Source organism: Adiantum capillus-veneris, chromosome 16 (assembly GCF_014529385.1).
Source record: "Adiantum capillus-veneris isolate H3 chromosome 16, ASM1452938v2, whole genome shotgun sequence".
NCBI lineage: Eukaryota > Viridiplantae > Streptophyta > Polypodiopsida > Polypodiales > Pteridaceae > Adiantum > Adiantum capillus-veneris.
In genome coordinates, this window is record NC_140946.1 from 121861283 (window position 1) to 121888995 (window position 27713).

The window sequence follows — 27713 nt, forward strand, 5'->3', positions numbered from 1 at the left end:
GCACCTTCATGGCTAGCTCCTATGAATCTGCTCAACAACATTTAGAGCGATGCTTCTTCGCAACCTGCGCTGCAAAAGTGCTTCGCTCAAAGATGTCTCGTCTCTATTCCAGGGGGTTGAGGCCGCTTGCTACTTCGTGGGTCCGGAAGAAGCCACACAAACTTTTGAGCAAATAATCCTTCACCACGTCGGTCGCAAGTCCCTGTACTTTTGCATTTGCCACGCAGTCTGAACGCTCTCTTAGAGCCTCCAATCCGTGAGCACTGAGTTCAACTCCTTGCCTTCAAAAGATATAAGCATACATCAAAGCCACCTCAACATTATCAGGATTCTCCAATTTCTTCTCTCTCTCTCTCTCTCTCTCTCTCTCCAGACAAACGCACTGCAGCACAAACCTTCTCAGGTAGCCAGGCTTTTATCTCCACACGTGGGTGGGTCGTTGAGAAAGCGAGCTGCATCGCATGTCTCTCTGCTGTCTTGTACTTTTCCAGCTTTCATGGAAGCTCCAGACTCATTCATTTCAGTGATAATTGGTTTCTTTCAAACCGAGCGCAAGCGACCAGAGTTAGGGTTTCCAGCATTTGAGCAGAGAGGATACCGCCATTTTAACCGTAAAGTAATCTAACCGTGAGTCATTAGGGAGTGGATTAGGGTTTGAAGAGTTCCACAGTTGAAGCAGTAAATGCTCGAAGAATTGGTCGGGAGAGTTGCAGCTCTTATTACCGCAGTTACTGAGGTCTCTTACATCTCAGGCTCCAAGTAGTCTAGCCAGCGGTTTGGGATTAACCGAAGATTACCTCTGCACCTGAACGAAAGAATTGCAGCCATTTGAAGCTTTCTATGGCGTTGAGAGGGTGACATCTTCAAGTTGCAGCACGAGTTACTGCATTTTTGCAATCCAGCATTTTGGGTTTTCAGAATGTGGTGATAGTGTCGAACCAGTTTTGAAGAGCCCTTTATTGGAATTATATGTGGCATGGCTATCAGCTGATTAGCTCGAATGTCGTTGAAAGCTGTACGGCCTGCATCTACATGGAGGCAGATCATGTTGAGTGGAAGAAGACCTAAGAGTGCTCTAATTGGCAGATCGTCTTGCCTGTTTTCTGATATTGGATACTACCAGCTCAGGTATGGCCCTTTTGTTCACCCTTTTTGCTTTTTCGTCGAGTTTCCTTGTAGTCTAACATGTCTGCAATTTCACATCTGGTCATCCCATTCTAAAGCTTTTGCACTCGCTGTTGTGACTGCTGTTTCGGGCTTTGGAATTTGTCTTCATCTTGCCTTCAAATGCCTTAATGCATGCTATCTTGATTTGTATTGTTAATGTCTGTTTTCATTGCATACCTGCCTGGTATAATCCACTGCATGTAGGGGTAACCTCATCTCTATGAGATGCACAGGGAACTTGTGATATACTTTGCCTTTCAAAGTTAAGTTGCAGGAAACGTATCAAGCATGTTCGCAAATTTTTAACTGTCAAAATTTTGAAATGCCAGGAGTAGACTCTTAATACGTAGTAAATAAGCTCAAGTTCAGAGTCTTCTTGCGGTTCACAGGACTATATAATTAGTCACTCTACGACCTTCGTCGTGATATGCGATCTCATTGGGAGACCCTCTTCATACCACCATTGTTTGCAGGTTTACTTTGGAACCCCCCCTTCCCCTCTCTCTCTTCCCTCTCCCCTTTTTCCGCTTTCTCTTAATCCACTCAATTGCTTGTTTGTTGGTTCTTTTTTGTCCTTTCTGTTTTAAAATTTGTTTCTGTTGTTTTCTTTTCATGTTTGCCTTTCTGCACTTTTCCTCTTTGTTGTCTTTCTTTGCTTTTGTGTATATTTTTCACTTTTACAACCAACAACACCCCCACCCCAACACACACACACACACAACCCCCTTCCGGTTAATCCCTTGCTGGATCCATCCTGCACACATGACAACACAAGCCAAACTCACACTTAGACACACGTAGTGAGCGGACAACAAGCTCACCTCCCAGCCATAGAGCCAATACGGGCTCATCCCCGAGCTTGGGAGCATGTAGCCAAGCGGGCTAGCCTCTTGCCACAAGGGCCGGTTTCCCATACCACGAAAGCCACACCAGTATGGGTGTGCGGGTAGAGCTGCCAAGGGCCAAGAGTCCAAGTGTGGTGATCACACAAGATGTCTCACAAATGAGGCTCAAGTCCTATTTATAGGACTTTATAATTAAACGGCCAGGTTCACACTGGCCGGACATACTGCAGGCGCCCAAACATCCACGAGAGGAATGCGCTTCCGCGTAGATTACAAAGGTCTCAATAGAACCTTTGGCAAGATAGGCTTGAAACTCCCTAGCTATCTCATAACTAAACGGTTCACACTGGCCGGACATACTGCAGGCGCCCATCCTTATGTCTGGGGACGTACCCCCCCCCCCCCCTCCCTCCCCCCGTTTTCTTTCCCCCTTCTTCAAACAAGTTTTTCTTTTGAGTCTCTGTTTTGTTTGTCACGATTGTGACTATGCTGCAGTATTACATCTACTCCTAGTTGGAGATACGCAAAGTGCCGTGTCAAGGAGAACCCCTACGCTTGGATGGTCACGACCCTTCGCTCAAGAGACGTGCCTCTTCTCCAAAAGCCACACTCCTTCGACAATTGGTCACACCCCTTCGCTCTATGGTTGCGACTCTTCGTCCAATGGTTGCAGCTCTTCGTTGAAAGGATGTGTCTTTGCGTCTAAAGTTACGTCTCTTCACCATGAGACGTGTCTTTTCATTTGTGTCTCTTCGTCTCCTATATAAGGAGCCTATTGTACTCAGTTTTCAAACATTCGTTCAATCAATCAAACACACATTCAGTGTTTTGAATCTCAGTTTGATCTTAAGTATGAAGTTTAAGTCTTAATTATAGGATTAGCACCACTAATCCTCACAGTGGTATCAAAGCAATTTTTTTCCCCGGGACTCCAAGGTTGTGAGCCTCTCACCCTCGCCGCTACACTCTACCCCCTTCCCGGAGTTCTATGGAAGCAGAAGAAAGGTGGTACACGTGTGCATGCAGGCATGAGGTAACTTGAATTTTTCCTTCTTTTAGTGCAATACACTACAGGATAGAAGAGCTGTGTGCGTGCGCCTGCACATACCCGTGAATGGTGATGCTCATAGTTTTTCCATACGTCAATCACACGTCGGACACACACGGGTATGGAAGTACGGATCAGACCACCCGAAATTCCACATGTTAGTCTTCAGATAGCCTACTACATAGAATGCTACATGGTAACATTGTACATACTATACTACACCACCATGTTTAAATCTTCATAGACAAACAAAAGTTAAAACTTAAAACCATAGAAACTTTAGAAATTAAAAGTGGACTCTGGAGAGAATCGAGATGGTGCCTCAGACCTCTAAGTAATGATTCATGAAGTAACCTCCAAACAAAAAGGAGTCAGGAGTCAGGACTATAGAAGCAGATCAAAAACATTGAGGAGTGTAGTCTCCTGAAGGTTGAATCCAAAACATAAGTAGAGAGGCGAGACTAGAGGCTAGAATCTAAAGTGTACACTGTAGAGTCAACAGTGAACAGTGAACACCATATGGCATAAGTAAATGTCCAAAACCATGGTCCAGACTCCATAAGCAGGTGGCTAGGCACAATGAGCTCTAACTTTCACCATAGCTCACATCCTCATCATCATAAGCAGCATCATCCTCGTCCTCGTTCTCATTCTCATCCTCATCCTCATCACCACCAACTGAGCATGATGCTCCAATATGACTGGTACCAACAATGGAAATAGGCTTATTGCATCTGTAGTACTCTCTGCAATGGCCTCCTGAATCTCTTGCAAGACAAGCAAGTGGTCCTCATCTTTTTCCTTATTGAGCATTTCCAATGTGACCTCCATTCTCTCATAGTTGCACTCTTTGATTTTGGATATGAGCCTCAAGCTTGTGTATGTACACAAGCTTCTCTGTATGAGATGGGAGTAGCCTATTTCTTCTCTTGGCATGAATGAGAGAGAAGATGCTTCAATTTCTCACATGGAGAGGCACATGTCCCTTGCGAAAGCACTCTCAAAGCAGGAGCTTGCAAAGCGGGTGTGCAAGCAAGTTTCCCACCATTTCACTCCTTCTTGAATCCTCAATGCATCTTTTGCAATTGGATGAGCAAACGACTTGCTTTCAGCTTTATAAATGTCAAACTCATCAATAAGGGTGCCTTGCAAGGTCAAATCACCCTTGGTGTACCTGTCCAAGAATGTCATCCATTCTTCATGCACCTCGCCATCACTTTCTTGCCCTCTTCCTCGCCATATGGGATGCAACATGTATCCAACAACATGTAACGATGTGTGCAACATATTCCATCTTTCAATGCATAGATCCCTAATCTCTCTCATCCTTGGAGCATCAATGCCTTGCATGTTTTCAATTTGCTCTGCCATGCGATCTGTAAGCTCGTACATAAGCCCCATGGTGGCTCCTTCCCTATCAGCCAAACGGAGAATTTTCGAAATCGGAGCACACATTTTCTAAATCAGCCTGGCCTCTTCCCAAAAGGATGCATTAAACACAATGTTCAAGACCTCGATAGCCCTTTCAATCTTGGATCTCTTCATCTTCACAAATTTGTCATCAATCATAAGCTTGTGCGTACCTTGCATGCATCTCTCATCCACAAGATTGGCCAACATAATAAAGTAGTACGCAAATCGAGTGGCTGACAACTTGACCAAGTCCTTCTTGCTAAGTTGCCGAAACAATGCCAACAGAGTAGACTTTCTTGTCACAAATGTGACAATCTTTGTTGCATCCTCAAGCACTTTTGCAACCCAACCAATCTCTCCAATGTCCTCAAACAGAAGGTCCAAGCAATGGCAAGCACATTTGGTAAAAAATATGTGTTGCCACTCCCTTCCAATCATTTTCGAGCACCAACACAATTGGTTGCATTGTCTATGCATACCTGCATAACATTTGCTGGGCCAATCTCTCTGATAACCTGTTTGAGATGCTTAAAAATGAATTCCGATGTCTTTGTTTCCCCAGATGTGTCTATAGCTTTCAAAAACACCGACCCATGAATAGAGCATGCAAGAAAGTTAATGATAGGCCTACGCCTAGTGTCAGACCATCCATCACACACAATAGAGCATCCATATCTTTTCCATTTCTCGCGCACACCCATGATCTCAGTCTTTACGCATTTGACCTCCTCATTCAATTGTGTGGTGCGCTAAGCATGATAAGAGGGGGGAACATACGAAGGACCTGCTTGTCCAATAGCTTTCACCATTTGCAAAAAGTAAGGGCTTCTTACTTTCCATGTAGGAACGTCCTCAGCATAAAAAAACCTGCGCAAGGCTTTGCTTCCGTGCTTGCAAGCCAAATGCACTTGCCAAACCCCCTTGAGAAACCTTCCCCTTTTTGCTTGAGGACCCCACATTGGACTTGGAAGAGCCACTTACATTAGTTGTTGTTGGGTTAAAGGCCTAAATAACCCCTTTTTATACATTTTTATACTTTGTCCAGGTTCAGGTTCCTGTTCATGGACACATTTTTTAAAGGTCACTTATAATAAAAGTGGGAAAACCCAAAACTCACTTATTGAGTTGTCCCCAAAAACGTGAGCCCTCTCTCTTCTGCTAGCGCTTCCTCTCCTGCTGGCCTTCGCCTCCCCTCTCTGCACACACACTGCACTTCCTCGCGTGCTCTTTCACTTGCACATAGCGCCGCGCGCTCATCAACTGGTATCAGAGCCTTGATTAGGGTTTGCCCCAAACCTGCAAACGCTGAATTTCAGCCAAGAAGGTCAACTTTCACGCGAGATTTTGCAATTTCGTCGCCAAAGGACTTGTCCCCGGACACTAGAGAGCTCCCGACAACCCTAATTGACCCAAAACAGGCTGAAATTAGGTCGAAAACAGGAAATTACAGGTTATGACAACAAAATACAGGTTTTGCAAATGATGTATTAAGGTGTGGGAATACTTTTGCTAAGTCTCTGCTACCCGAAAACGAAATTGCCGAAAAACAAGCCCTAAAACAGGTGTTTTAAGCAAATTTCAGATTTGCGCAGGTTTTTGCAAGTGTTTTTATGGTGCGATTACATTGGGGAAAGTGCAAATTGATGCAATCTACGCACATTTGACAAATTTTGTTGATGTATGACCATTTGTGGCTCAATTTCAAGCAATTTTGATGCTACAAATTGGGGCTTTTGCGCTTACATGCTTCTAAAGGCTGTGTATTAGTCTTATGTATGTCTTCTGAGGTTAAAAACAACTAATATTTGTTGTTTTTGAGCACAAATTTGCTCGCTGAAATTTTCTGCGCATAAATTTCAGAAATTGAAATTTGTGTCCAAATCGACCTATTTTACCCCAAATTGCTCCTGTGACCATTTGGAGCTGTAGTGCACATCTGTGTGAGGCTATACTCCGATTTTTGCGCATTTTGCCCAAAAATTCAGCGTATTATCCCTCTTATCTCGTGCAACTATGGCTTCATCTTCTTCGGATGTGAAGAATCTCTTCGAGATTAGGAGGTTCGATGGAACAGGTTTTGATCTTTGGAAAGACGGGATTCAAGGAATCTTATTTCTTAAGGATTGCGAAGGGGCACTTGAACAGGTGAAGCCACAGAATATGACGGATGAAGCATGGGTTAGCATGAACAGGAAGGCCGTTACATACATTAAAATGGCCATGACCGATGAGACTGTCATTGATGTGAAAGGTCTCACGACTGCTTTGATGTGTGGGAGAAGTTGAAGGGAATGTATGAAAATACGTCTGTCAACCAGGTGCACTTGATGCGAAAACTTGTTGGCATGCAACTAGATGAGTCCAAGAGCGCGGTAGAGCACTTGTCATTATTCGCAGGTACTTTGTCGCAGTTACAGGATTCTGGCTTGCCCCCTTTTGATGATAAGCTGAAAGCTATCTTCTTGCTTATGACCTTACCTGAGTCATGGGAAACTTTGGTGGTTTCGTTGTCTAATAACCCCAATTTGACCTTTGATGGTGTTAGGGGTTCTATCTTGAATGAAGAAATCAGGAGGAAAGCAAGTGGAGAAGGAGGCAACTCTGCCAACATGGTTAGAGGCAGGACAGAAAAGAAGAATGCTTATGCACAAAGGAGTAAGAGTAAGAGTAAAGAAAGGGGAAATGCAAGCAAAGGCAAGCGTGATGTGACTTGCTATCAATGTGGCAGGAAATGTCACAAGAAACCCGATTGCAGGTACTATAAAGCTGAGTTAGAAAGGAAAAAGAATGGTGGAGACAAAAAGAAAGAGAAGAAGGAAGTCAAGGCAGATGCACAGGATAGCTCAAAGGACAAAGAGAAGGCCAATGTGGCTTCTAGTGTCGTGATTGAGGAGCTGTCAGACGTAGAGGACATCTTGTGTGCCACTTTGTCAGATGATGATGCTTATGACTTTGATGCCTCTCTAAATGTTCATTCACAGGACATGCAGATCACCAAGAGTGATCTTATTGATGCTTTGTTGACTGTCAATGATGCATTGTCCCAGACTTGGATTGTTGATTGCGATGCTTCATTTCATGTGACTCCTATTAAGGAGTGTTTCTCTACTTTTGATGCGGGCAAGCGTGGCCATGTATACCTTGGAAACAATCATGCATGTTCTGTTGAGGGTATTGGCACTGTGCATCTCTCCATAGATGGCACAAATGGCTTGTCTTGCATGATGTTCGATATGTGCCGGGAATCAAGAAGAGTCTGCTTTCTGTTGGTCGGATGGATATGCATGGTTACAACATCTTGTTTGAGAGAGGGTCATGGAAAATGACTAAAGGCTCAAGGCTGATTGTAAAGGGCACAAAGAAAGGGACACTTTACTGCATGCATGGAAAGGCTGTGTTGGGCAAGTTTATTGCATTGGCTGAAATTAACTCTCACATGGAGTTGTGGCACAAGAGGCTTGGCCATATGAGCCAAAAGGGCCTTTCTAAGCTTTGTACTTTGAACAAGCTTGATGCTAAAGGCACAAAGCTTGACTTTTGTAATGAATGTCAATATGGCAAGCAAGTAAAGTGTTCTTATTATTCTGGTGTCTCTCGTAAATCTTGTGTGCTTGATCTTGTACATTTTGATGTATGTAGCATGCCTACTAAGTCTATGGGTGGTGCATGTTATTTTGTCTCCTTTGTTGACGATCATTCTAGGAAAATTTGGGTTTATTTGCTTAAATCTAAGGATGAAGCCTTTGCTGCGTTTAAGAAATTTCATGCATTTGTGACCACCCAAACAGGTAGAAAGCTAAAATGCTTGCTTACAGACAATGGGGGGGGGAGTACACAAGTGCTGTAACAAGTTTTGTGAAAATTTGGGCATTAAGAGGGAGCTTACTGTGCCATACAGTCCCTCTTCTAATGGTGTGGCTGAAAGAAGAAGCTTGATGTTAAATTGCTTGAATCATATAATGGTCGCCGCGACAAGCGCGTGTTGGACCAATGGCTGTTCAAAATGGAGGTTTATTTATCAAACAGATTTGGTCGGGAGTAAAAAAGTTGCACTTACTAGTTCTCTGCTCAAGGACACAACATTTCTTTCGTGGCAACGACGGGTTGCTGATGGTAAACACACACCCTCTTGGGATAAATTCTGGCATGCAATTCATAAGGCGTTCGAATCTGCCAATGCGGTTTCATGCCCGATCCTCTCTTCGCCGCCTGAGCCAAACAGGTTCCTTGGCCACATACATCACAGAGTTCCAAAGGCTAACTCTGGAGATAGAGACTCTTGGTCCCTCTAATAAACTTCACAATTTTATCGACGGACTCGAACCCAACGTGAAGGATGATGTGCACAAATACAACCCTACCACCTTGGATGCTGCAATTGCCTATGTGGAGCTTCTTGGCGATAATCGGTGCCTTACACGGAATTTTCTATCTGGTGACAGATCTTCAAATAGCACTCGCTTTTCACAACGCGATCACAAAGACAATTATAGCCAAAGTCAGCGACATCAATCTCAGTTCAAATAGCAAGCCACAACACCTTATTCAACTTCAAGGTTCTATTCTCAAGATCGACATCTCAAAGCAGATCTTCTTCAAATGCTCCACTTGATCGTGGTATAGGACGTGATTTTTCTCTAGATCGGCGTTTTAATCCTCAGCAAGGTTCTTCCTCAAATGCATCTTCGACTTCATAGAAGGATTGTTTATGTACAATTTGTGATGGTGACCATTGATGGTATCAATGTCCAAAGAGACCAAATTTGTCTAATCTGAAAAGAAATTCCAACGTTGAAACATCATCGAATTCTGAACATCTAGATTCTGCTAAGGATAAAGAAAAATCAGTGGTCAATACAATTCATGTCTCAGAGGATACGACTATTCTTATGAAGCATGCTCATTGTGGTTCATCAGTTTTGGAGCCTCTTTTAAAGCAAGTTTTGAGTCTTATTGGAACTCTCAATGGTCGCTCCATCAACGTTTTGGTGGACAACGGATGCTCTAATAATCTCATGAGCTCTCAGATCGTTCAACAGCTTGGTTTGCAAACTCAAAAGACATCTCATTTGTATGATGTGGAATTAGCAGATGGATCAATTTTAACTTGCGATGAGACAATTCGATATTCAAAATTATGCAGATCAACTGGATTTCGAAGTCATGCATTTATCTTATTACGACATGATTCTTGGTCAGCATTGGTTATTCCAATATGATCCAGCCATTAGCGTTCGAGGACATACTATCAATTTGTTCAAAGATGGACGTGAATTGATTTTGCACGGGCTTTATCATGCGGAACGAGTGTGTCACAGACGGGAGCGCATAACAATATAAAATATACTCGGATAAATAGAATTTATCACTTAATACTGAAGGATATAGAGAGAAATAAATATAGAGAGAGAGAGAGTGAGAAGATCGACACAGTACGTGATTAAGTGATAAATTCTATTTATGCGAGTATAGTTTATATTGTTATGCGCTCCCGTCTGTGACAGTGGTATCAGAGCATAGTCTCCTCTCTTTTTCTGTAAAGGAGGACGACTCTGGGAAGATACGGGAAGAAGCCATGACAAGCCAAGAGAGAAGTAAGCAGGCTGAACCCTAAGTCCTACAAGAAAAGCTTACAGAGTTGGGAAATTTTATTTTCTCTCTGCAAGAAGTCGACACAAGACTTGGGATTCTCTGAGAAGGCGACAAGAGCATGATGCTCAAGAACCTAGAGAATCCAAGGAGCAGAATGCTCAAGATCCTTCAGAATCCAGAAAATATCCATGAACATCAATCGAGAACCATAGCTAAGAAATCTGGTCATTCCAGGAAGGATATGAAGAAGGTCTTTAGACCTCAGAACACTCCGGTTAAGTTTGATACTTTTGACGGAAGGGAAGATGTCCCGAAAGCTACAACTTTCACTCAACAGTTTTAAGTTGCCTTTGCAAATGGCAATTTCTGAGAAGTGTCGAAGGTGAGGCATGTGACCAAACACCTCAAGGGGGATTGCAAGTACTTGGTGGTATACCAAAGCTTTGCAAGGAACTTACAACAAGACTTGGATTCAATTCAAGGTTGAATTTTCGGACAAAATTTTTTTATTCTACGCTTTGAGGAAGGCATTTAAGAAGATTGGGATCGTTTTGCCCAATAGGAACACAAGCGAGTCAAAGCAAACAGTGGAAAACATTGCTGGTGGTATTAACTCGGAAGAGGTAAAGATTGGAAAGAAGTGCCGCCGTGCACAAGGAATTTTCGGATTAGAACCGTCTGCCTACGTTGAGCGACGGCCCGAAACAAGAACCTTCTTTAGCGAACTCTGTTTGTGAAAGAAAGACATCAAGCTTAATGCTCTATGACTTGGGCATTCCCTATGTGGGAGGACACAAGAGGTTTAATACCCTCTGGACTAATAGCGCATGATTATGCGCAAGGACAGATATTTAGATTGATTTCTAGGAGGAATATTCTTCTCGAGGTTGAGAAGGCGAAAGTGAGTTAACAGATTCTCAGAAAGATGTGAATGATGAGTTCTTACATGGTTCGTAAGTTTATGATTGATGAAGGATATCCTCGAGGTACTAGAGGAAGGACATGAACCGGTAAGGTAAGTATTGAATTATTGGATTTTTGTTTAATTTAATTTTTAAGTTCTCTTTTGAGAAAGGACTAGCTCAACTCACCATTGAGCAAGCTTTGAAATTTTCCGGCAGTTGAGTTCGACCTCTACAATTGAGGAGAACTGTTTATAAGTGAGAGGGATGCTAAATTGGCTTTATTTGACAGAAAAATAATTCTAAATGAATTATTGGATTTATAAGTGAGAGGGGTTTCTCGCTTGGAACACCAAGAAAATAATTCTAAAAGAATTATTGGAATTTTAAGTGAGAGGGTTTTTCTCACTGGAGACATCCGAGTACAGAGTATCTCTAGTGCGTCATTCAAAGTAATGACAGGAGCACTGTGAAAGGGAATATCTGTAAGGCCACCAGGAACGGGTACTTCTGATGCGTCACAAAGGATGAATGACATGGAGCATCAATAAGAAGTATTCGACCATCTAGGAACGGACATCTCTGATGCGTCATAGGATGGGTGACATAGAGCATCGTGAAGGGGATTGTATCGTAAGTTCGGTAGGAAAGAACTAGGTGATGGGTATTCCTGATGCGTCATAAGGTGGGTGGCGGGTGCATCGAAAAGGGGATATCCATAGTAAAGAGGAAATCCGAACTAGAAAAGAGGAATATGCGTAAAGACGCAAGCACAAGAATAAAGATGGGTTTTGAGAAGCTTTTCTCAAAAAGCGGAATATTTTAACGAGTTTTGTGAGAAGAGCAAACGCTTTCTCGCGAGGAATCTATGTCTGCATTGCATTTGTGCATGTGGTTGCATCCAGGGACGCTTGGGAAGTGTTGTGAAAAGCATTGTTTTAAGCGCCCACTTAATAAGTGGGCAGCCACTTAGAAAATAAAGCAATAAAACCAACCAACGAATTCTTTAGAACAACAAAAAAAATAAAAATAAAAAAACCACGAAAAACAAAACGACCGCGATCTCTACGCGAGCAGCTATTTGTGCCGTGGCCAAGGAGCTATAAAAGCACCACATGCCCTCACCGAAAAGGAGTTGCCAGCGCCAACAAGAGAAGACTCTGCTGCCAGTAGACGCAAGAGATCGCGAGACTACGAAGCAAGGAAGTCGCTTTTCCCGCGAAAGAGCGACAGGTATCTATTGTGGAATTCGTCATACGAATTGTTGTCCCGTGTTTGTGTGTGTTTGCAAGTACTTCATCGCGAAGGAGAAGTGGGAAGGCTTCGGCCTACGCTTGGGAATTCCGTTTCAATTCCGGAAACGGAATTTGGAAATTGTCTGCCGAGTCTCAACTCCGAGTACAGACGGAAAAAGGATTGAGAGCTCGTCTCTCGGATTTTCCTTACGGGAAGGAACGACCATCGAGTAAGAGAATTAGAACGGAGGGGTTTTCTCCGGTTCTTGTGCTTGTAAAAAGATTCTCTCTAATAAAGGATTCTCTTTGAGGGCGGGGACCAGTCCATCTTCTGGTCCCCATTACTGTGTCGATCTTCTCACTCTCTCTCTCTATTTATTTCTCTCTATATCCTTTGGCTTCAGTATTAAGTGATAAATTCTATTTATCCAAGTATATTTTATATTGTTATGCGCTCCCGTCTGTGATAGAGTGATTCAAGCCTCACGTGTACTAGTCAAACAATATGATACAGTGGATTATGAAGAGAATATGATTTTCGATGCAGATGTGGATATTATTATTGATGAATTTTTGAATTCATTAATGTAAGGATTCTAGGTGCTAATCCTTAATTAAGTACTTAAACTCATAATTAAGACTTTAGAAACTTGAACTGAACTTAGAAACAAGACTCAAAAGACTCTGTGTTTGATTGATTGAAAGTGTGATACAAGGGCTCCTTATATAGGAGATGAACAGGTACATATGAAAAGGTATGACCCTTCACGAAGAGACACATCCTTTAGGTGAATAGACATGTCTTTAGGCGAATGGACACATCCATTCGATGAAGAGCCGCAACCATTGGTCGAAGGGACATGACTGGTTGTCGAAGGAGTGTGGCTGTTGGTGAAGAGGTATGGCTTTTGGGCGAAGGGTTGTGACCATTCGAGAACAGGAGTCCTCTCGGGTTGGTCACACTTCGCATCTGCATCTGTAATGAATCAAGAAGAGTGTAATTAGTCACAATCGTGACATTCCCTCCCATTTAAATAAAAACCCTGTGTTCAAATGAAAGTCATCCGCTTGTCAAAGAACTCTTGAAGAAGGTTTGGGTACTGCTGCATTTCTTCATCCGTCAGCCAAGTTGAATCCGACTCATCAAGATCCATCCACTTAACAAGAAATTCTGTTGTGATCTTTCGTCTTGTCTCTTTTTGTTGAGCATCAAGAATCTTTTCTGGAACAAGAATTATGTGTTTATTCTCAATTTCTGGCACATAAGAAGATAAGTCGGGAATTGGCGAATCTCCTTGTATATACTATTTGAGCCAAGAAATGTAGAAGGTTGGATGAAGTTTTCCCCATGAGAGAGGAAGCTCCAACTTGTAACTGACAACCGAGTACTTCTTGATTATTTTGAACGGTCCATAGAAGCGATGGCGCAACTTTGGAAGACCGATTTCGCAGTTTTGTAGCGATGAGGTGCTACATATAACAAGACCAAATCTCCTTCTTGGAAATTTGCATGTCATCGATGCTTATTGGCTTGTTTTTGGTACTTTTGTTGGACATGAACCAATTTGTCACGTACTTGAATAAGTACATCTTGTATTTCTTGAACCAACGATTGCTAGAGCTACTTTGTGTTGAAGAATAAAGTTTGTCGGTACAAGAGGAGTATGCCCATAAGCTGCTTGGAATGGAGTCATGCCAGTTACTGAATGGATAGTTATTGTATGCAAACTCTACAAGTTGCAAATATTCTTCCCATGACCCCAATCGAATTTGTATGTAATGTCGAAGCATTTCTTCCAAAATTTGGTTCATTCTTTCTGTCTGACCATCAATTTGAGGATAGTATGCTGAGCTAAATAACAAATTTGTACCAAGAGATCTGAAGAGAGATGTCCAAAAATGTCCTGTGAATTTTGGATCTGTGTCTGAAACAATAGACTTTGGTAATCCATGTAATCTGAAAATGTGTTGCACAAACAATTACGCAACGTCTGGGGCCGAAGCAGCCTTCTTGCAAGGAATAAAGTGTGCCATCTTTGAAAACCGATCAACCACTACGAGAATGTGTGCATTGCCTTTTTGAGAATGAGGCAAAGTAGTGATAAAATCCATGCTGACACTTTCCCATCTTTCTTGAGGTATTGGCAAAGGATGAAGTAACCCTTGCGGAAGTTGTCGAGAAGCCTTCATTGTTTGACAAGAATGACAAGCTTTGACAAACTTGATGACATCTTGCTGCATTTGTGGCCAAAAATATGTTGCAGGTAACAATCTGTATGTCTTGTTGATGCTTGGATGAGCAGCAAAAGGGACTTCATGATGTTTTTGGATCAAAATTTTTCTCAATGGCGCATTGTGTGGAACACAAATGCGATCAATGTAATACAGCAAGTCATTGACGATGGTGTAAGCTGCAAACATGTTCATCTCTGTAGGAGTTGGAGTAGAGGATTTAAGAGCTTGAAATGCATCTCCAAAATCTCTGTCTGTCAAATACTCATGTTTGAAGCAAGCAGGTATTTCCATCTGCACACCAGAAATGGCAAAGTTGATAGCGCGAGGCATGCGGCTCAAGGCATCTGCAACTACATTTGCAAGGCCTGGCACGTATTGAATAATCATATGAAAATTTGCCAAGAACTCAACTCATCGTCCTTGACGAGGATTCATCACTGGTTGAGTAAAAATGTATGTTAATTACTGATGTCTGTCTGCACCACGGAATCTGCGCCAAGAAGATAGTGTTTCCAAGTGCGGTAAGCATGAACAATGGCTAAGAATTCCTTGTCATAAACTGGGTATCTCATTTGAATGGTTGAAAATTTTACAGCTGTCAGAAGCAATGACGCGCTCATTCTGCATAAGGACACCTCCAGAAGCACGATCTGACGCATCCGTCATTACCTGAAAAGGTGGAGTGGGATTTGCAATAGCCAAGACTGGAGTTGTCGTCAAGGCATGTTTAAGGGCTTTGAACGACTGTTCTGCTTCTTCAGTCCATTGAAGTTTATCCTGCTTGGTAAGCTCAGTCAAAGGAGCTGCAATGTCTGAGCACTTGTGCACCTTGGTATGATAGAAATTTGCAAGTCCCAAAAAAGAGCGCACATCTGAGATGGTGAGTGGTAAAGGCCAATCCGCAATGACCTGTATTTTCTTGGGATCTACTGCAATGCCACTAGCAGAAATAATATGACCAAGGTATTCCACCTGATTCTTGAAGAAATCACTTTTCTTCTTGTTGATGTATAGCACATTGGTTCGCAGAATTTGGAAGACAAGCTGAAATGTTCCTTGTGATCAGCCATCGTTCGACTGAAAACTAGAACGTCATCCAAATATACGATCACGAACTTGTCCAAGTAAGGTCCGAAGATTTCGTCCATCAACGTCATGAAAGAGGCCGGGGCATTGGTTAACCCGAATGGCAATACCAAAATTCATAGTAACGATACTTTGTGCGAAAAGCTGTCTTGTACTCATCACTAATGCGAATGCGAATTTGGTGATACCTTGACTTTAGATCAATTTTGGAGTAGATCCTCGCTCCCAATAATTGATCAAATAACTCGTCAATGTGAGGCAGGGGAAACTTGTTTTTAATCGTCAACTTATTCAAAGCACGATAGTCGATGCAAAGAAGCATAGACCCATCTTTCTTTTTGACCAACAGGACAGGAGCTCCAAAGGGACTTTTGCTTGGGCGAATATGATCTTTATCTAGCAAATCTTCTAGCTGCCGTTGTATCTCTTGAGATTCTGAGTATGAAACTCGATAAGGGGCTCGAATTGGTGGAGGTTGGCCGGGGATCAAATCTATGGGATGATCCACTGGACGTCGAGGAGGCAACGTTGTTGGTAGCTCGTCGAGAAACAAGTCCAGATGGGGTTGAAAGAAGGGTTGTTGCAAATAAGCAATGTTTGACGAGGATTTAATTTCTTCTTCTTCTGCACCAGGTTTGACATCTCGCAACATGATTAAGGCAGTAGCACAATCCCTTTTCCGAACCAGCCGTTTGACTTGTAAAGCAGAAACCAATATAATGGGTTTGGTACTGAAAGACAACGAAGCTCTATTTCCTGTTGCCTGTGATAGAGCCGAATTGAGTGATCTCTGAAACTGATTATTGGATCATACTGAAATAACCAAGATTGGCCAAGGATCAAGTCGTAATGTGAAAAGGACATAACTAAAAAACCAAGTTGATCTTGGTAATCCTGAATCTGATAATCCAGCTTTTTAATCCTTTTGTTGCACTCGAGGAAGGAACCATCATCAAGTTCTACTTGGTAAGCCGCCTTACTAGGTTGTGTTTGAAGGCGAAGTTTAGTAATCAAAGATGTGCTGACGAAATTAGTAGAACACCCACGATCCACAAGAACATTGATTGGTTGCTTGCCAACAAAGCCAAGGAGGCTAAGAACCTAGTTCAAAAGATCCACTGGAGCAGCGACATGATTTCGAGCATTCAAGATTAAGGCAATCACCATCTTAGAAACTCGAACACAACGGGCTGCTTGCTTGCCTTTGTCTGGGATAGGAGGTTGGCTGTGGATAGGTTCTAAAATTGTGGTCTCCATGTGAGAATTCTGGCGGGGATTTAAAGGGTTTGGCTTCTTGGGGCATTCATACCACTTGTGCGGTCCATTGCAAATTGTGCATAATCCTGGACGGTTGGAGTGGGAGTTTGAAGCAGCCGATGAAGAGGCTTGCTGCCTAGAAGAAGTATCCTGTCGAAAATCACGACGACCATTTCTTCTATGATTGTGACGATTGTGTCGTCGAGTCTGATTATTTGCAGAAGAAGAGGCTCTAGAAGTGGCTACTTGTCCAGAAGATTGGGTCGAAAAGAATTTTGTCCAACAAAGTATTGTCTCGAAGATTGAGGTCCTGAGAAAGAACGCTGATTCTGACCACCTTGTCCTTGATGATTACGCTGTGAGGAGCCTTCAGGATTGGAAGCTCGATCGCCAGAAAGGAAGGTTCTGAATGATCGTCGATTATCGCCGAGACGCTCAACATAAGCAATTGTAGCATCTAGTGTGGCAGGGTTAAATTTATGGACATCATCTCGCTGGGAAGGCTCAATTTCGTCAACAAAACTGTGGAGTTTGTCGGAAGGACTGGGAGTCTCTATTTGAAGAGTTAGTTTCTGAAACTCCGAGATGTACGCGGCCAAGAAACCAGTTTGGCTCAGGCGGCAGAGAGAAGACCGGACGTGAAAATCTGCATTTGCAGGCTCAAAAGCCTTGCAAAGAACGTGCCAGAATTTGTCCCAAGTAGCGGTGATTTTTCTATCTTTAACTCGTCGATGCCACCAAAGGAATGCTGTATCCTTTAGCAGGGAACTTGCCAAAGCAACCTTCTTACTTTCAACGAGATCGGTGTTTGCGAAATAAACATCCATCTTGAAAAGCCAATGGTCCAGCACGCGCTTATCGTGGCGACCGTTGTATGGCTCGGGCAACTTTGCATCAATTTTCTTTTTCTGTGCTGTGTTTATTATTTTAAAAAGTACTTTAATTCTTGATTGTCTACCTCTGGTTCTGGAGATTCGACTTGCTCAGGAACTGACTCTGCTACCTACAGAGGAAACTGAATGTGTAGCTGACTGCGTCCTCGAAGAAGAAAATACCTGTAAGACATCCAAGCTGGCTGCCATCGATGCAAGACCGGTGGAAAGGGCCTCTTGGAGGACGGACATATGCTCTCTGAGGATGGCTATCGGATCGTCGGGTGGAACAGGAGCACTGCCTGTCTCTGACATTCTGACAGCTCAGAGGGAATATCTTGGAGAAGTGTGGTTGCCATAAAAAAGGCGAAGCTACTGCTGATGCTGCGTCGAACTCCAGAAATCTGCCCCAAGGTCCGAATCCTCTATATCTTCCATCTCGTTGATAGGAGGTGTGTCGTCTGGGGTCAAAGGGGTATAGTCCAGAAGCTGTAACTCTGTGTGAATCCGAACTAGAGGCCGCTGTGAGATGGTCTCGTTCACTGTATCCACTCGACACTCCGTCAGAGAATAGACCAAGTGAGGGTACCGTCCCAAAATGTGCTCGAAATGTGGCAAATGAAGAGGTTCGCACGTAACAATTATGTGCCACACCACTTAGATCTGTAATTGAGAGGCGTAGCGATGGGTAACATATACCAGATAATTCTGCGGCAAAACTGCTGGCTGTAGTGCAGGAACAGGAGCAAGTTCTGGTGCTAGAACGGGTTCGGAAACGGGTATCTCTTCTGGAACTGGTGCGGGTTCTGGAGACGGGGAGTCCGGAATGATAATCACTTCCGGTTCGTGTGCAGGTTCCGGTTCCGGGGTATCTAGTATAACGATCACTTCGTGAGCAGGAGGAGGATTTTCTGGCAAGATGTCTCTATGCACGAGAGAAAGGGGATTAGAACATCGAAGGCATTGTCGGCCATGATGGAGAAAAATCCCGCGCGCGCAGTAGGTGATGGCCAGACTCTGCAGCGTTGGAAGTTGGCAGACGAGGGTGCGGCACCAAATTCGTACACTGGTTCGATTTCTTCATTGCGTTGGCTGGCGTGGAGTATTTTTTTAATGTTTAGTAACAAGAGGGTGCCCACTTGCACTTTTTGGGCGGTCGGCCAAACCTATTAAAATTTTAATGGGTGGCAATTTAACAAAATACTCCAGCGTTGGTAAGTGAAAAACGATACGTTGCCTAGGAAAAAGTGCCAAACGCTACCAGCGTGGGCCGTAGCGTGTGTGATGCCGGGTGAAGGGACGGCCAGATGCACATGCCAACGTTGGATGCGCAAGGGGGGGTGCGACTCTTCATGGGAAAAGACGCAACTCATCTACGCGAAGAGGCACCACCTGCTGGAGAAGCTTACTCCAGAATGGCAGCCGGTATGCCGCAACACCCATCTCCATCTTCTGCTTGACTTTATTTATTTAGAAGAGAAGGTTACCTCATGTTGGGTTGTGTATTGTCCATCTTTCTTCTGCTCCCATGCAACTCCGGGAAGGGGGGGAGAGGGTAGCGGCGAGGGTGAGAGGCTCACAACCTTCGGGTCCCGGGAAACAATTTGCTCTAATACCTCTGTAAGGATTCTAGGTGCTAATCCTTAATTAAGTACTTAAACTCATGATTAAGACCTAAGAAACTTGAATTGAACTCAGAAACAAGACTCAGAAGACTCTGTGTTTGATTGATTGAAAGTGTGATACAAGGGCTCCTTATATAGGAGATGAACAAGTACATATGGTATGACCCTTCATGAAGAGACACATCCTTTAGGTGAATAGACATGTCTTTAGGCGAATGGACACATCCATTTGATGAAGAGCCGCAACCATTGGTCGAAGGGACATTAGTGGTTGTCGAAGGAGTGTGGCTGTTGGTGAAGAGGTATGACTTTTGGGCGAAGGGTTGTGACCGTTCGAGAACAGGAGTCGTGTCAGGTTGGTCACACTTCGCATCTGCATTTGTAATGAATCAAGAAGAGTGTAACAAAGTCACAATCGTGACAATTAACTTCTCTCGAATCAATTGATGAAGACAAAGATTATCTCGAGCAAGAAATTTTTCCAAGTGATACTTCATTACGAGACAAAGAAAAGGACATAGTTGCAGATTCTGAGTCTGAAGACGACTATGCTTTCTTTGATTCTTGGTGGATGATGATATGCCAATTACAAGTCATGATGTGACAATTTCTGAAGTCGATTTTGAAGAATTTTGGGATTCTTTATTGGAAGATGATTACAATCTCAATCCAAAATTCTCTCCAGTGATTACTAAAGTTGAAGTTACCCAATCTGAAGAATGCTTTGAGAAGATTTGCTCTTCAACAAATATTTCACAGTTATTGGAAGATTTTGAACCAGAAATCTTACATCGCATGAAGAATTTTGAAGATCAACCTCTTGTTGCAGTCAACCTGATTATGCGAGATTCCTCTAAAAAGTCTTTGAATAATGCAATGACATGGGATTTAGCAGTCAAAGCAAAAAGGTTTCGCAAGAAGCAAAGGTTCAAGACAAAGGTTTCCGATAACTCAAAGATTAAAGATTTTCGGCGGTTCAATGATTTTCCAGAGTTTTATCAACATCAGAAGTCATTTCTTTGACACGGGCTCTGATTTTAAGTGGGAGGGAATGTCACGATTGTGACTATATTGCAGTATTACATCTACTCCTAGTTACAGATACGCAAAGTGCCATGCCAAGGAGAACCCCTACGCTTGGATGGTCATGACCCTTCGCTCAAAAGATGTGCCTCTTCTCCAAAAGCCACACTCCTTCGACGACTGGTCACACCCCTTCGCTCTACGGTTGCGACTCTTGGTCCAATGGTTGCAACTCTTTGTTGAAAGGATGTGTCTTTGTGTTTAAAATCGCGTCTCTTTACCATGAGACGTGTCTTTTCCTTTTGTCTCTTCGTCTCCTATAGAAGGAGCCTATTGTACTTAGTTTTCAAGCATTCGTTCAATCAATGAAACACACATTCAATGTTTTGAGTCTCAGTTTGATCTTAACTATGAAGTTTAAGTCTTAATTATAGGATTGGCACCACTAATCCTCACACTGTTTCTCCTCTTTTGATTGGCACTTGTGGGTGTATGTGGTGCGCTTGTGTGCATCTTGTGAGTTTGTGCCATGTGGGGTCATTTTTGCAAACATGCATATGCAATATGAAGATTTTGTCCATGAGTATCAAGATTTGCTAGCTACATACGATGACAAGGAGAGGTGACATCCAAATTAGCCTATTGTGCCTGCAGCCTTGGCTTTGTTGGGAAACCATCTCTTCCATCTCCATTTGCAGGAGGTATGGGATCATCACCAATGTGTATAAATGTTTGGTGGCACATCAAATCCACACCATTTACATCTTCTTTGAAACCGGGAGACACCAATATGGAGCCAAAGGGTTCCAATTAGAGGGATCAGCCTATTACTGATGCAGATGTACATGATGTACTTGATGAGGAAAGGGCTGAAAATGAGCAGGCTAGAGGTATGCCAAAATGGCAGTAATAGGCAGATGTACATGATGTACTTGATGAGGAAAGGGCTGAAAATGAGCAGGCTAGAGGTATGCCAAAATGGCTGGTGCATACATTGCGTGACAGTAAATTGGATGCACCTTTGTCTAGTCGAACTCGTTCATGCTCTCGCCATGCATCTTATGCATCATATTGTTATGCTTTGGCTGTGTCTAGCTTACATGATGTTGAGGAACCTCTGTCTTTTGATGAAGCACAAAATTCAAAAAATTGGATGGCTGCCATGCAATCAGAATATGATGCACTTATAGAAAATGACACATGGACTTTATGTGATTTATCTCTTGGCAAAAAGGCCATTGATACAAAGTGGGTTTACAAGTTGAAACGCAAGCCGGATGGTGAGATCGATCGCCATAAGGCTCGACTTGTTGCAAAGGGTTATGCACACCAAAAAGGCATAGATTATGAAGAGACTTTGGCTCCCACTTGTCGTATGACTACTGTGCGTTTACTATGTGCATTGGCAGCTCATTTTGGTTGGGATGTACATCAATCAGACATTGTTACTGCTTTCTTGAATGGTGACATATTTGAGGAAGTTTATGTAAGGCAGCCTCGCGATTTTTTCAAGAAAGGATAAGAGGACAAAGTGTGCAGATGTAACAAGGCTTTGTATGGGTTGAAGCAATCTCCTTGTGCTTGGTATGAGAAAGCTGACACTCATTTGGTCAAACAAGGCTTTCGTAACAGTCCAACAGAAAGCACATTGTATGTAAAGCGTGAGGGTGATGTACTTCTCATTGTGGTTCTTTATGTAGATGATTTACTGATCATAGGACCAAATGAGAGACATATTGTTGAATTTAAGGCTGATTTGAATGCTACTTTCAAGATGAAAGATTTGGGGCTGTTGCATCATTATTTGGGTATACAGTTTAAGCAGTGTGATGGTGGTATTGCCTTGTGTCAGAAAAGTTACATAGAGACATTGCTATGTAAGTTTGGACTTGAGGATTGCAAACCTATTGCCACTCCCATGGAAACAGGTTTGAAGTTAAGTTTACATGATGTTGGTGATCCTGCTAATGTCACTCTTAACCAAACTACTGTTGGCTGCCTCATTTATGTATGCAACACGAGGCCGGATATTCAGTTTGCAGGCTCACAGGTCAGCAGATTTATGCATAGCCCAAGGTCTAAGCATTGGCAGGCTGTCAAGAGGATTTTCGGCTACCTTAGTGGCACTTTACATCTTGGCTTGTTTTATCTCAAGGGGGGATCATTGCCGCCAGACTTGCATGCTTTTTCGGACTCAGATTGGGCTGGTTGTTTTGACACGCGAGTGTCCAGAAGTGGTTTTTGTTTCATGCTTGGCAGTTCATGTATATCATGGTTGAGCAAGAAGCAACCTACTGTGGCCACTTCGAGTTGTGAGGCTGAGTATAGGACAGTCTTCACAGCTACGGTTGAGTGTGTATGGCTGAGACGCCTTATGGCTGATTTGGGTGTTGGACAGTACACTGCCAACACTATCTACACTGACAGTCAGAGCGCATTGGCAGTTGCGAGGAACCCAGTTTTTCATGCTCGCACAAATCACATTGAGGTGCATTACCACTATGTCAGAGAGAGGCTCTGAGCAGGAGAGGTCAGCTTGGCTGATGTGCCAACACAAGACAACCTTGCAGATCTTTTCACAAAGGCATTGTCCCGGTGAGAAGCTCGAAGCTTTCCGCAAAGCTTTGGGCTTACTCCCCTTTGTGGATTGATCATGTCCTCAGGGTATGACACTTCCCTTTACTCATGTGCCAACTCTCGTTCACCGCATCACTCCAGGGGGGATTTGTTACCATATACATGTGGTAGTGATGTGTGTGAACATACTAGGACCGCCGGGGCATTTTTTCCCTCTTTAGGAGGTTTTTTTCCTCGTGCATGATATATACGCCCATCACGCTAGGGCTATCTATCTTTCCTTTGCACACTAAGTAATACACTCTCAGTTGTGTGCCTTGAGCTTCCTTCGTCTTCTCCAAGCTGTGTGCGTTTCTCTGTAACCCTAATTCCAACAAAGGTTAACCGGATGATTATCAATTTCAGCTTGCCGTAATGCATCATGAGGCTCTTTTTCAATATCAATGGGTGGCACGAGAGGCTTAAATCTGACAGTTTTCTTGTCAGAATCAGATTTTGTAGCATTCTTAAGCAATTTTGCCTCATTGAACACTACATCTCGGCTGCGAATTACCTTTCTAAGTTGTGGTAACCACACTCTATAGCGCATTTCACCTTCTTTCCCATAACCTAGGAAGACTCCCTTAATGGACTTCATATCAAGCGTTGTTCTCAAGTCATTGCGTACATGAACAAAAGCTTCACATCCAAATACTCTCAAATGATCATAAGAGGCAGGTTTGTCAGACCAAACCTCCTTTAGAATGTCATTTTTCGGAGAGCGATTGCAAATATGAACTGCAGTTTTTAATGCCTCTCCCCAAAACTCTTGGGAAAGATTAGCGGTGGACAACATGCAACACACTCTCTCACATAAAGTACGGTTGTACCTCTCAGCCACACCATTAGAAGACGGATTATAAGGGCGTTGACTCCCTTTAGATCCCATTATCATTACAAAAACGGTGAAATTCTACAGATAAATATTCTCCTCCATTGTCAGACGTGAGACATTTAAGCTTAGCACTCTTTTGAGTAGTGACAAAAGCATGAAACTTCTTAAAAGCATTAAAAGTCTCATGCTTACTTTTCAACAAATGCACCCATCCTTTCCTAGTACAGTCATCAATAAATGTAACAAAATACAATGCACCACCAAAAGACCTAACAGGCATAGTGCATACATCGGAGTGAATAAGATCAAGAGGATTAGCTTTGCGAGAGACACCAGAGTAATAAGAAGATTTCTTTTGCTTTCCATACAGACAATCGTTACAAAAATTTTGCCTTTTACATCAACCTTTAAAGAGGAAAGCACATCAATACCCTTTTGGCTCATATGGCCAAGTCTCTTATGCCACAATTCTGTATGTGAAGCAACTTCAGCAAAGCAAGAAACTTGCTAGGCAAAGTTTTGCATCGAAGATAGTACAAAGTATCTCTTTTAGACCCTTTTGCAACAAGCATAGAGCCCTTAAGCAACTTCCATGAACCCCCAGCAAAGATGGTAGTAAAACCATGTGCATCTAACCGGCCAACTGATAGCAAACTTTTCTTAATGCCTGGTACAAACCTGACATCATTCAATAAAAGCTCTTGACCATTGTTAAGAGCCAAGCGCATGGTGCCCATTCCCTCAATATTGCAAGCAAAATTATCACCAAGGTACACCTTGCCATAATTGCCTGCAGCATATGTAGCAAAACACTCCAAAGATGGAGTCACATGGAAAGAAGCACCAGAATCTACTATCCAAGACTGGGATAGGCCATCATTAGCACTAAGCAATTCATCAATTACATCTTTCTTTGGGATAAGCATGTCTTCTGCATTAGCTATCACCAAATCTGAGGGGCACGAAACCGCAACCAAGATTTCCTCGACGTCTGACAACTCCTCAATGACCACACTAGAGGAAACATTTGCATTTTCAGTATCCTTGGAGGAATCACCTGTTGATTTTTTCCCTTTCTTCTCATCTTTCTTCTTCTTCTCTTGCGCTTCCTTCTTCCTATCCTGTTCTTTCTTGAAATACCTGCAATCGGTTTCTTGTGACCCTTCCTTTGTCTTGCTCTTATTTGAGTCGTGTTGCCAGCATCATGCTTTTGATTTCTACCTCTTGCATAGTAGGCAGAGCTGTCACCTTCCCGACTAGACTTGCGTCTGATCTCTTCATTGAGAATAGACCCTCTTACACCGTCATACGTGAGGCTGGGACTGTTACTCAAGGAGACAACCAATGTCTCCCAAGTATCTGGCAATGTCATAAGCAAGAAAATAGCTTTCAGCTTATCATCAAATTGCTGAAGCCCACTGTCTTGCAATTGACTCAACACACCTGTAAAAGCACTCAAATGCTCAGAAGCTGACTTCAAGTCATCAAGCTACATATTCACCGACTTTCGCATCAAATGCACCTGGTTCACAGGTGTGGTGTTCTCATAATTGGACTTTAGCTTTTGCCATATAGCATAAGCAGTGTCCAAACGAAACGCTTGATGTCCGTCAAAATGTTTTCATTGATAGCCATTTTGATGTAGGCCATGGCCTTCTTATTCAACCTTGTCCACTCTAAGTCGGACAAACCTTGCGGCTTATTCTCTTTCAATGCATTTTCACAACCCTTTAAGAAAATGATACCTTGCATGCGTTCTTGCCAAAGGTCGAAACCTTGACCATCAAACCGTTTGATTTCCATCAATTTTTTGGTGTCAAATGCGGAAGAGATAGCAGCCATCTTAACTCAACCACAAGTGTGTATACAAGATAGATGCAATAGGCTGAAAATTTCATCAAATAGGAGCAATCACAAGACTTTGCATACAAAAGACCACAGTTTCTTTATATGAAATAGTCCATCTGAATTTTCAGCTGAATATACGATTTAAATCACCTGTACTCAGCTTTTCACTCAAATCCTTGCACTAAACATACCACTTGTAAAACACCTGTTTTGACCTAAAAACAGTCTGTTTTGGGCTGTTTTGGTAGTTTCGGTGACCTTCTTGACCCCGGAAGCAAGGAGCTTCGTGATGGAAGTGAAAACCGTCGCAGGAAAGCAATATAGCTTGCTGTCCAGCAGCTTGCGCAGGTCTTGTTTCGGACCCTAGGGATCTGATACCACTTGAAAGCGCGAAAGAGAGGCTACCGGGAGATGCGCGAGGTGGAAGAGTGCAGGTTTGGGCCGGGTGGAGCCAGGCGTGAGTGCAGGAAGGCTATGGCGTTGCAGATCGAAAGGAGAGAGAGAGAGAGAGAGAGAGAGAGAGAGAGAGAGAGAGAGAGAGAGAGAGAGAGAGAGAGAGAGCTTGTACGATTTTGGGGAAACCCATGTCAGTGGTTTTGTGGCCTCCCACTTTTATTATAAGTGACTTTTAAAAATTGTGTCATTGAACCTGGACAAAGTATAAAAATGTACATAAAAGGGGTCATTTAGGGCCTTTAACCCAACAATACTCACCGACTTATAAAGTCTCGTCGAGGGGCCTAAATGACTTTAATTAAGCCTAGCCACTTCTTTACTAGTCAGATTCCAGTGCCGATCAACCCAACCATCTCGTGCTACCTGGCCTTGACTTCTGCGGGTGAAACTCTCGGCCAACGATCGTTTCACACTTGCCATGCAATGTCCGGACATTTGTGATTTTAACAAGAGGGTCCCAAAAATCAAATAAAATCAAGGGAAAGAAACTAACAAATATATATAGTGGGGGTGTTGGCAATGCTGACAACTATGCCTTGGAGGACGCAGATGCCTTTAAAATAGGAAAATAGTAAACCAATAAACTGTACATACAGGATGCTCTGTCCCTCTCTTTCCGTGTTCTCTTTGGCATAGCCTAACATAATATTGATAATTGATACACGGGAGGAGGTGGCGGCCAGCTGAGCCGAGTGAAGAATCGAGTAGCGGCGAGCGAACCGGAAAGAGCCCGGTTGTCACAGTCTCGTGACAGGTTTTCTGGGTTTTGTTGTTTTGGTTGGTTGTTTGTCATGGTTAGTTAAGGCTTGGGGGTCAAGAATTCTGCTGCTTAGTGTAGAGACGTATTGTTTGGCGGCTGGCATACCCAACTTCCTTATAAGGGAAAGGTGTCTCGCTGGCAGGCTATGGTGGGAGGGCTTGCATTGGCAGCGAGTTTGTGTAATTGTTGTCTTTTCTTTTGCACCACTTTCAAAAAAGACAATAGACATCGCTTTATTATTTACTCTCTTGCCAAGAAAATATGGGCCTTTGTTTCATCCATCTGGTTTCATGTTGCTGGTGAATCTTTTTCTCCTCGTGACTGGGTTTTTGGAAAGCGCTTTCATGCATGTCATCCTCAGCATTTTCGGTTGCATTTTGATATGCTAAGTTACTGGGCTTATATCAAGGTGACTGAATGGCAGCATTATTTACACTTTAATACTGAACTAGGTGCTTAAAGGGAAGCCACAGAACAATGGTGTTTGTAAATTTGCAAACAAATTACATGCAATTTTGCAGTTTAATTTTGTCTTACACAGTTGCAAGTAGATAATCATGTGATTGCAGGTGCTGACCATTTACTGGGAGGGTAACTGCACGGAAGATTGAAAAGCATATTTTCGACTCTCTTAAGAGTAAACTTCGATGGCGAAAGACGTATTGTCAAAATGTTCTCCACCACCAGAAGGTGGGATCTCCATTGCACGTCATCGGTTGCCTGGCGAAGAGAAGAAGTCCAACATATCCTTAATTGATGGGAGCGGAGACAGCTCCACGATTGTCCCATCAAGCTTAGAAGTGGGCCAATCTCCCAATTTGCCGGCCATGATTACATGTGAAAAGGCTTTTTCTAGCTCACTACCTGCTTTACTACATGAGAAACGTGAGATATATAT

General features: G+C 43.0%; 2 protein-coding genes across 3 annotated transcripts in view; one reads left to right on the forward strand and one right to left on the reverse strand.

Annotated features, from left to right (window-relative positions):
• The first annotated feature begins 326 nt into the window (after nt 1–326).
• The window catches only part of LOC147439772 (protein MEI2-like 2), a 48005-nt gene continuing 20618 nt past the window's right edge, over nt 327–27713 (forward strand). Inside the window, exons 1-2 of one of the 2 annotated variants that reach the window (XM_086485541.1) lie at nt 327–1128; nt 27367–27700. In XM_086485541.1, the coding sequence (XP_086341667.1) occupies nt 27463–27700 (238 nt within the window). In that variant the 5' untranslated portion in view covers nt 327–1128; nt 27367–27462. The remainder of the gene's footprint in view (nt 1129–27366; nt 27701–27713) is intronic. The other variant, XM_086485540.1, reaches the window with a different exon arrangement.
• Nucleotides 4519–4911, reverse strand: LOC147439773 (uncharacterized). Its single transcript, XM_086484065.1, has one exon. The coding sequence runs from the start codon at nt 4909–4911 to the stop codon at nt 4519–4521; it is 393 nt and encodes a 130-aa protein (XP_086340191.1).